Consider the following 10,121-nt stretch of genomic DNA (forward strand, 5'->3'; position numbering starts at 1 on the left):
TGTCTCTGTGTCTCGGGGGGTTCACTATGTATAAACCCTCTATATCACGTGCGTTCAAGGCCTATATTCAAAATCCCTTATCTGTAAATTTTTTCATAAATAAAATGTACCCCTTTTCTATACAAATCTGTAAATTTTTTCCAAAACTATTTTAAATAGTCCCTTATGTATATTTATTTCTGTAAATTTTAGGAATAAAAAATATCCTTTTGTTGAACTCACGTGATAGGGTTACATATGATGAGTGACCCCCCCGAGCTCTGTGTGATCATGAGCATGCTTCAATAGGCTCAAAATTGCTCTAAAAGGTGTCCCAAAAACTGATCAAAAAGTGTTAAAAGTGCATTCCAACCATTGCCATGGTTGGGGTGCTACTTAAATACAAGGTTGGCATATTTACCAGCCCTCCAGATGGTTAGTTAGAACTATTCCCACAATTATCTCCTATGTTGGTTCGCAAACTGGGGGCCCTCAAGACACCATTCAACTTTAGAATTTTTGCTTTATGCAACAATGCACACAAATTCTTACTAGATAAAATGGTTGATGTACTTCTTTGCACCAAACTAGCTATAACAAGAACTCTTGAGACCAACGCATTGGCTTTAAAATATCCCTAATGCTAAAGTAGCTCTCTTGTTGCTATTTTAATGCGAAAGTAACACGCTTGTTGAACAAGTGCAGTGGTCAAAGAAAATTCAAATCTAACTAGTAAGAGTATACAACATCATTATGCCTATGCTTTAAGAGCTTTTGCATCTCTACAAAAAGTGTAGCATGGTTAACAATAGACAACATCATTATGCCTTCGCTTTAGGAGCTCTTGCATTTCTACAAAAAGTGTAGCATGGTTGTAACTGGTCCCACATAAATTTCTTTGACTCTTCAGGTTGACTCCTATAAATATCTAAAATAAATTAATAAATTGGCAATTCGAGTGAAACATTTGAAAACACATATATTTACCTCGACTCAAAGACATCCACCAACTATTGCATCCATTTTTGCAAACCTTTTTTAGAGGCATTTTAAACAACAATGCTTTGATTCTAACATCAATCACAAGATGTGTGTTTCCCAAGCTTGTCCTTTTTAACTATGCATAGAAATGCCTAGATAAATGACTATACTAGACAAAAGATCTTGTGATTAATGATTAATACGATTCCATATCAATTTTTTGCAACATAATTTTAGGTTAGATCAATCATTTAAATAAAAAGTTGCAAAGACTCTTTCATGTTTCTTTTTCCTTTTCTCCCTTTTTTCTTGTAACTTTTTTCTCTTTTCTTTTTGAGAGAGAGAGAGAGAGAGAGAGAGAGAAGAAGAAGGGCAAGGGGGGGGGGTATTTGCTATTTTATTTATGCATTTAGCATCCTACATCTAGGTGCTACACATATAAATATTCAAATGAGGACCCCATGCAAATTTCATCTATAGTATACCTTAAATATACTTACAATGTTGTAAAAAGTCCCCTACTTACTCAAAGAATATCATAGACATATATAGCATAATAGTCCTGTGCTCAACCTTCACCATATTCAAAGTGATCATCTTTATGCTACTATTGAACTTTTTGTTTTGTGACCTTGTGCATAATTTTTTCCTTGCTAAATAGTTACGCTTTAGGTTGCTAGAAGTACGAGAGAAGCACAAAGATAACATTTTGATGCATTTTACAAAGGTGGACATTAGAAGGATCAATATTGATGCATTTAAAGTGGTGGGAAATGAAAAGTCGATTTAAACATAATCTCAAAATAGTAACCTTTTCAAGTTATTATGAACAGTTTTTTGGAAGCATAAAGATAACCCATGTGATGTTTTTGGAGTGGTGTACATAACTAATGCTTTAAGCATAACTATTATTTAGCTATATTACTAATATGCAAAGGGTGTCCATCATTGTTTTTGATGTACAATAAGTTGTAATTCACATACAATACGTGACAAAAGTGGAGAACTACCACGCTTCCACCAAAATAAGCACAATACCACATTCTTTGTGCAATAATTTTAAAAACTCATCCATGATCACTTCTAGAGACCTCATGTCCTTCAAAGATTGCTTAGTACCCCATGTTTTTATCTCCTTAGCCATGAATTCAGAGTGTGTTAAAAATCACTTTGAAGTTAAGTTTGTGCAGCTAGTTGCATTATGCCCCTTCTTTTTCCATTGCTATGTTTATCATTTACAAACCTTAAGGATGGAAATAAGACCTAATAAGGTACTATTTAACACTTACATGATGAATGATTTCATGAATAGCTATAGATAACATAGCTCACTAGGGACTAGGTGATAAGGTACTATTTAACACTTACATGATGAATGATTTCATGAATAGCTATAGATAACATAGCTCACTAGGAACTAGGTAAGACAAAGGAGACAAACCTCCTTGATTAACTCATCCAATGGGGGACAAGAAAAACCTTATACCACTATCATGTGGAGATGATCTTTTGAAGGGGTGGGTTTTGACATTGGTTACATTCTTTGAGCAAGATTTCCTAAGAAAGCCTTCTTAGAACCTATCAAATCAGTATACACGAGAATGCAGAAATGGGACTTTTGCTTCACTAATGATATGTCTAATTTTCGGAAACATATAGAAGCAATCATAGCTAATTAATCAAATTTTGCACTTTTGCAAAGGGGGGCAGATTAGTTTTTAACCTCTTCAATGTAGAGCTATGCCTTTTGAAAGGCGTACAAGGCTTTTCTGTTTTAAAGACGGAGCGAATAAGTGAAAAAAAAAAAGCAAAAGTAAAAGATATTGGGAAGAACGCGCCGTTGAAAGAGTCTATAAGATATTGTAGATTTGTTCCAACAACTGGGGGGTGGCGTGTTTAAGAAATTCAAAATCGGTGGGGGTGTCAAAATCCCATTGCTGATTTTGCTGCAGTGGACCGCATGCACAAGCAAGCGCGTGTTCTCAAGCTATCTCAACTTTTTCGGGTACAGCTGAAAGAAAGAAAGAAAGTTTATAAAAGTCTTGGAAAGACCAAAGTGTCGATGAGACTCGAAAAGACCAGATACTTGATACAAGAGGGAAGGCCATCCATAGTAGAGTTCAAGATGACTCAGTCTTAGTTGTTAGCTTCAAATACTTGCTTAATGGCTTGAATGAATCATTGTTGACGCTCTAGCTCGCCACAAAAGCATCATTGTTGAAGCTCTAGCTAGCCACAGAGCATCATTATTCCTTGTTAGCTTCAACAATGATTAAGCTGTCCACTTAGTTGCTTGCTTATAGCTTGAATCATTGTTAGCCACACTTGGTGCATGCTTCTTGTTCGCTTGTATCGACTCTGCGTAGCTCATCAGCTGTCCTCGCTATTTCCAATCTTAGCTCCCTGAGTTGTTGTAGAAACCCAAAGTTGCGAAGTTTTTGTAGCTGCCCTCCATCGGAGCTTTACCCCCCACCCTTGCAATGAAAGCTTAGTATCTGTACTGAAGAGTGTTCGTAACTTCAATCCTATCCTAGTTTGCAGCTGCTACCTTGCAATTGAATCAAATCGTACGCTTGAATCAGAGTTCAGCCATTGTTGTAATAGTTTTGAATGGAAGCGCATTTGTGACAAGTTTGATCTCATCAGCTGCTTCTTAGGTTACTTAATTTTCTGTACAATAGGTCATCCGTGAGTCATTGCTAGCTCCCAAGCTCCAGAATCTCATCGCCATGGCAACCCAGAGCACCCTTCTGCTCACCCTCTCCTTCTGCCTCGCAGTCCTCTCCTTCTCTGGCTTCGCCACCGCCAGGACTCGATATTTCAACTTTACGGTATGCTTTACTAGCACAGTACTCTTGCACACCTTTGAGCTATGCCTGCCGTAGTCACTTGAACTTGTTAGACTTGCAGAGATACTCCAAGCTTGCACTAACTACTTGAACTAACGTTGTGCACGAATTTGTCCACAGATCCAATACGCCAGTGTCACCCGCCTTTGTCACACTAAGTCTCTCGTATCGGTGAACGGCCAATTCCCAGGGCCGACGAACTACGTGAGGGAAGGTGATAAGGTGGTCGTAAACGTCACCAATCTGGTCTCCTACAACGCAACCATTCACTGGTAATTTCCTAGATCTCTACACCAATGTTGATGATGGAGTGGCGATCTCTCACGCCAGAACTTCATCGCACGTATATTGCAACGAAATCAGCAATAAGAAGCGCTGGGTGCAAATTAAACATAATGATTTCCAAGTCTTTTCTGTGAATGTGCAACTCACCCTGCTAAATTTCCGTCCATCCAGGCATGGCGTCCGCCAGCTACTGTCCGCTTGGGCTGACGGACCTGCCTACATTACGCAGTGTCCCATACAAACGAATCGATCGTTCGTTCATAAGTTCCAAGTGATCGGGCAGAGAGGTACACTCTTCTGGCACGCGCATTACAGCTGGCTGAGAGCTACGGCGTATGGAGCCTTCATTATACTCCCAAAGAACAAAACACCGTATCCATTCGCCAAACCTCATCAAGAGCTGGCACCGATCCTTTTAGGTGAGGAATTGTTATGAGCAAGATCGAGAGAAACTTCAGACGATCAGTTATATGAGTTGCCTCTTTTGTGTTATTTTCCGAACTTCTAACAATGTAAAATGCGTTTACCTTCAGAACGGCCGTAATTAGCTCTTCTTGCCGGTTATGGCCTCTAAAATCTGTCGTCGGCTTCGTTGCAGGTGAGTGGTGGAATGCAAATGTGCAAGACATCATAAATCAAGCACTAGCTACAGGCGGAGCTTATAACATATCCGACGCTATAACAATCAACGGACAACCAGGCGATCTGTACAATTGTTCGGCAGACGGTAACGATACGCATAATCTGGAGGATTTCAACTTTGTAGATCGGGATTAAACTTTCAAGCATTTGACGTTCTGACTGGCTTGATCTGCTAACAGGGACAGTGGTATACAATGTGACGCAAGGAAAAACATATCTTTTGCGCATCATCAACGCTGCAGTTAATTTCCAGATGTTCTTCGCTGTAGCAAATCACAATATCACGGTCGTAGAGGTGGATGCAGAGTATACAGAACCCCTAACTCGGGATGTCATCCTTATAGCTCCCGGGCAGACAACAAATGTTCTGTTGACGACAAACCAATCCGTCGGAGAATACTATATTGCAGCTTCCGTCTATTCCGTTCCGAATATAAGTTTAGTTCCTTTCCCTCAGACACCAACAACTGCCATACTACGCTATCAAGGAGCGGATGTTTCGTCTTCCCAATTGACCCTGCCCAATTTTCCGATATTCAATGATACCGTGTTCCAAGCGAATTTTACCAAGAGCCTGAGAGGCAAGAACTTCTCACAAGGCTATTACTACTACGACGTTCCGAAAAAAGTGGACGTGGATCTCCTCCACACTGTTGGTTATGCCTTGCAACCCTGCCCTGCAGGACGAACATGCCAAGGTCCCAACAACACGATCTTCCGATCAACCATCAACAACATCACCTTTGTTACACCAAACGTCTCGTTGATTCAGGTAACGTGTAGACATTTCCGGTCAAACAAACGCAGAATCTGCTATAGATTGCTCAGGTTGGGGGAGGGCGTAGCTAGGTGGTCTGAGATTATCCTCAATGCAGAAAAAACTATGAGGGTTGAACGATGATTTTTTCACTGACGATGGTTACTTTGTTGCAGGCGTATTACGATCATATAAACGGAGTTTATACCTCAGACTTTCCGGATGTTCCGCTGTTTCAGTACAATTACACAGCGATAAATCCTACCGACAAAGCAGCCCTGCCGGGTACAAGGGTGAGGGTCATTGCCTTCAACTCGACCGTGCAAATAACCTATCAGGATACAGCAACACTATTCTTCGAATCACATCCCATTCATCTCCATGGCCAAAGTTTCTACGTTGTTGGAACTGGAAATGGCACCTTTAATCCGAGCACGGATCCTGCTAATTTCAACCTTGTGAATCCTCCCTCAAGGAACACAATCGCTGTGCCACCTGGGGGCTGGGCTGCTGTCCGCTTTCGAGCGGTTAATCCAGGTATTCACCTCACTCTTCCATGCATGCATAAGCGTGTCACTCTTCCATGAATGCATAAGCTGCTTGCTGCATACATTTCGCTAACAAGAAGCTTCCACGCTCTTGCAGCTGCCTGATGATTATGTATTGCCTTTGGAGCAGGTGTATGGTTCGTGCATTGCCATTTTGACATACACCAGTCTTGGGGTATGGACATGGCCTTCATTACATTGAACGGCGTTGGAGCTTCGCAGACCCTGCCACCACCGCCGGCTGATCTACCTCCTTGCTGAAGCTCAATCTCATCTCTGATCATCTTACAAGCGAACCACACCTGTGGTGAATAAGAGAAAAATGGCAAGGGCGATGGGCTGAGCGTCGCTGCTCATCGAGGAGTCCATCGATCGTCCAGTTTTTGTCGATCGAACAGCAGGCGTTTGCGTGCCTCGGTTTTTGTTGAGAAGGACTACGTCGGATTCAAGTATTGGACTTTGATGAAACTGGATGGCTTCCAGTTTGTGTGTTTTTCAATTGAGAGTGAAGAATTTACATTAAGATTGGATTATTTGATCAGAAGTGCAATCAATTCAACATTCACAACCTATGATCAGATTGCTAGTACGGTCAATATTGGCCTCTTGTACTTAATAAGGCATGAAGCATGGGCATAGCTGGCCTCCACCTCATAGACTAAGTAAAATAACGTTAAAAGTAGTAGTACTTCAAAAGAAATGCATAGAGCTAAGGTTTAGATATTCACTTCGGGCTGAGCCTCCCACTTATTGCACACCTTTCAAGTCATTCCACTTATTCTACACCTCAACTCATTTCACAAAGTCACACTGAGTTGATCTCAAGGGGTATTCTTTCTTCCTCATTCCTCCAAGCCTCTTTCCTTGGCTATGGTTTTGCTACATAGTAGATAGGGATTATGGGCATCTCATTTATCCATTCATGTGCATCACTAATTAGATGTGGTTTCGCTAGAAAGTAGATATGGATAATGGGCATCTCATTAATCCATTCATGTGCATCACTAATTAGATGTGGTTTCGTTAGATAGTAGATAGGAATAATGGGCATCTCATTAATCCATTCATGTGCATCACTAATTAGATGATGAGGCATTTGGCTACCTTAAGAGAGTCATAGTTACATCCATCGTTCACTCATACTTGGGGCTTATGTCATGGAGGGGAGAAAGGGAGGGAAATAAGGATGGCTATTTTGGATGTTTTTCGAATGGTGCATGACATAAGGATCCAAGGAAAAATGAGAAATGCTATAAAGGAAATGTCACATCAATGGTCCTCAAGAGCATGGGAAGCAACACCTTGAGGTCTAGAGCATGGAGTGCTATTTCCCATGGTCCCACCCTATTTCCCGTGTATTTTCCCTCTATTTTCCATGGTACATTGGCATAGCATAATAGAAATAGCTATTTCTTAAATATTTCCCTTCCATGACATAAGGCCCATAGTTTGGTGTTTACTCATGTCTATACTTTAATCTTTCATTTGAATACACGTGCCCTTACGCATGGATTAATAAGGTAACTTGGAAATAAAGGCAATTCTATGTTAGTTGGCCTTTGCATCTCAAAACATACAAATTTATCGTTTTTTACACCAAATTATCAAAAATCTTTATCAATAGTAGACAAGCTGAAGTCTTAGCTATCATTCAAAGTTGAGTACCACTTGGAAAACTTTTAAGGTACATAGACAGATAATTGACAAACACTTCTTATCGGAAGGTATGACTAATATAATTGCCATATCTCATCCAAGTAGCTTATAGAATAGGTACCATGGAATCCATAAAATGTAAAGGAAATACTCTTCTCAAAGTATGCCTTACAAACATTAAAGTCTATGTCACAAATGTACGAGTATGTTTTTAAAAAAATTGATATCATGTTGCAATTGTTTAAAGTCACATCAAGTTGGTATAAAAGTTTTTATAGAGTGGTTCTCCATATGGAAAGCATACAATACTACCTAAATTCTTGAGTCTACATGCAACACTATGTACTCCCAAAAATTGTATATGCCACATGCATAGTTTATATCATGTGAAGACACAAATTTTGCATATAGAAGCCAATGAGGACAAAATACAAACAATCAATGTATTAGTCCTCAACCTTGCAACTCTCACTACTTACTATTTAATCAACAGATGTCATTTTTAAAAAAATCTTGGAGATAGATGTTATTTTTGGGAGTGTTGTAGGGGGCATATCTTAGTCCATGGACCAATTAAGTAGATTAATTGTTTGCAGGGACGCTCCAATTTAAAATAGATCAATTTAAACTTATTAAACTCTTTTTCAATGAGTGAAAAATGGAATTAAAATCAGTCACCTCATTATTTCAATTGGCTTGGTTGGGATGCTCCAATTTAAAATAGATCAATTTAGACTTATTAAACTTGTTTTCAATGAGTGAAAAATGGAATTAAAATCAGTCACCTCATTATTTCAATTGGCTCAACCATGACAAAACATGTGTGCCTCAGGATCTATGGAGCACTCTAAGGTGGATGGAACCTATGTGGAGACATGATGAAGAGAGTGCTCATGACATGTAGCTCAAGTCAATAAGGTTCCAAGATAGATTAGCTTGGACTCATAAAGAGAATCTTGAGATAGTGCAAAGTGCTTGATTGATATTACTTCAAATGAACCTCCCTTTTATAGGTGAGGGTACTTACATCCATTTGCTTGCTCACATGTGGGATATCTCCTCCATGCCATGTGGCAGCTTTCCCTTTACTCATACCTTTGCTCTACATGTGCTCATGGAACCACAACTCTCAACACCTCCCCTTGGTGCCATAATCCTTTGGCTACTGCAAGGTGGTCAGATGTGAGTTACATTCCGTCACCTCCCCTTAGTGCATGCATTGCTACTTAAGGTGGTCAAGTGTGGTTTCTACATGTCAATACCTCCCCCGGGTGCTTTCATAGCTACTCTCAGGTGGTCAGGTTTGATTACAAAATATAGACAAGGTTGGCAAGGTTTTGGTTTCTCAATACATTCCATTGATGTCACCTTCTGGCTCATGGCTTGATGATGATGTCATTGTCTTCTTTGCTTGGTGTAGCCTCATGCATGATGCTTTGTTCTTCCATGTGCCTTAATGCTTTATGTGTGGATGCCATGCTTTTTGCTATGGTCATCTCATGCACTTGTGCTTTTGGCATGCTTTTTGCATTCATGCGTCGCTTTTCCATTTGTTGCAAAGGTCTTACCAATAGATTTCTTTCAATATTGGTAGTGTCTAATTGCATACAATGATTTTGATCTGACAAGCGTGTAGAGCTCAAAAAGATGATCACTTTTTCTTTTTGGAGCATGTGCAAAGTCTTCCTGGATTGCAAGTTACGGCTTGTCGAAGTTTCTGTGAACAAGAGGGTCTTTGATGATGTGGCACAGGGATTCACATGTTGAATTCCATACTGTGCTTAGCAGGGCTCTGTGCTTAGGTGGCACTGTGCCATGTGGCAATTTTTAAACCCAAACAAGTTAACCCAAGGTTACTTTAACTTTATCATGGTCCACCTAAACCATGTAATTCAACCTAACCATAAACTAACATTGGCTGCTTTCAATAACCCTAGTCATTTCTTATCTGCCACGTGGCATTTTGTGGGAAACCTTAAGCAATGTATACTATCTCTGAGACCTGGAGTGTGATGGTGAAGGCATGATGGCAACGATGCTCTGGTGAGGATGCAAGAGCCACTGGCTTTTTCGGAGTTTGCTGGTGCTGTGAGAGCTGTGAGGAGCGCTGGGAACTCCTTGAGAGAAGCCATGGAGTGAAGGTCATTTCAACGGGCGGCATCGTTCATCGTGCAACCGGCTGGAGCTAGTCATTGGCTGGGAGCTAGCTTCCTTAGCCACTGGGAGACTATGGTTGCTGATTGGAGCTTGTAAGGCCGTCTTTGATGGAGGCAGTGCTCACTTTGGAGTTGGGAGACTGGCCGTTGTAGTCGTAGGGGCCGGACGTGGACACGAGAGGTTGTGTACATGGAGCCGCTCATCGGAGTTCCAGTGTAAGTCTTCTTGGTGAACTTTTAAGAACCGCAAGTTCTCAATGTGATCAGG

The 10,121-nt window shown here is 40.5% G+C and overlaps 1 protein-coding gene across 3 annotated transcripts; it reads left to right on the plus strand.

Moving 5' to 3' along the window:
* Positions 1–3,051: 3,051 nt before the first annotated feature.
* Positions 3,052–6,679, plus strand: LOC147894114 (laccase-4-like). 3 transcript variants are annotated; one of them, XM_087385445.1, is made up of 8 exons: positions 3,052–3,527; positions 3,642–3,791; positions 3,930–4,081; positions 4,266–4,513; positions 4,693–4,821; positions 4,916–5,508; positions 5,670–6,030; positions 6,172–6,679. In XM_087385445.1, the coding sequence occupies exons 2-8, from the start codon at positions 3,690–3,692 to the stop codon at positions 6,300–6,302; spliced, it is 1,716 nt and encodes a 571-aa protein (XP_087241571.1). In that variant the 5' UTR covers positions 3,052–3,527; positions 3,642–3,689; the 3' UTR covers positions 6,303–6,679. The 3 variants fall into 3 exon arrangements, with proteins under 3 accessions (XP_087241571.1, XP_087241573.1, XP_087241572.1); XM_087385447.1 differs by having other exon boundaries at positions 3,052–3,473; XM_087385446.1 differs by having other exon boundaries at positions 3,052–3,469.
* Positions 6,680–10,121: the final 3,442 nt, after the last annotated feature.

Source organism: Dipteris shenzhenensis, chromosome 14 (genome assembly GCF_047967505.1).
Source record: "Dipteris shenzhenensis isolate YYH24624 ecotype China chromosome 14, Dip_SZ_1.0, whole genome shotgun sequence".
Taxonomy (NCBI): domain Eukaryota; kingdom Viridiplantae; phylum Streptophyta; class Polypodiopsida; order Gleicheniales; family Dipteridaceae; genus Dipteris; species Dipteris shenzhenensis.

What these genes read in the sequence shown, in the direction of transcription:
- LOC147894114 (XM_087385445.1), top strand. Translation starts at nt 3,690, where the DNA reads ATGGCAACCCAGAGCACCCTTCTGCTCACCCTCTCCTTCTGCCTCGCA. An exon ending in CTCGATATTTCAACTTTACG is followed by an intron (nt 3,792 to 3,929) that starts GTATGCTTTACT and finishes ATTTGTCCACAG; the next exon opens with ATCCAATACGCCAGTGTCAC. An exon ending in CTTTCGAGCGGTTAATCCAG is followed by an intron (nt 6,031 to 6,171) that starts GTATTCACCTCA and finishes CCTTTGGAGCAG; the next exon opens with GTGTATGGTTCGTGCATTGC.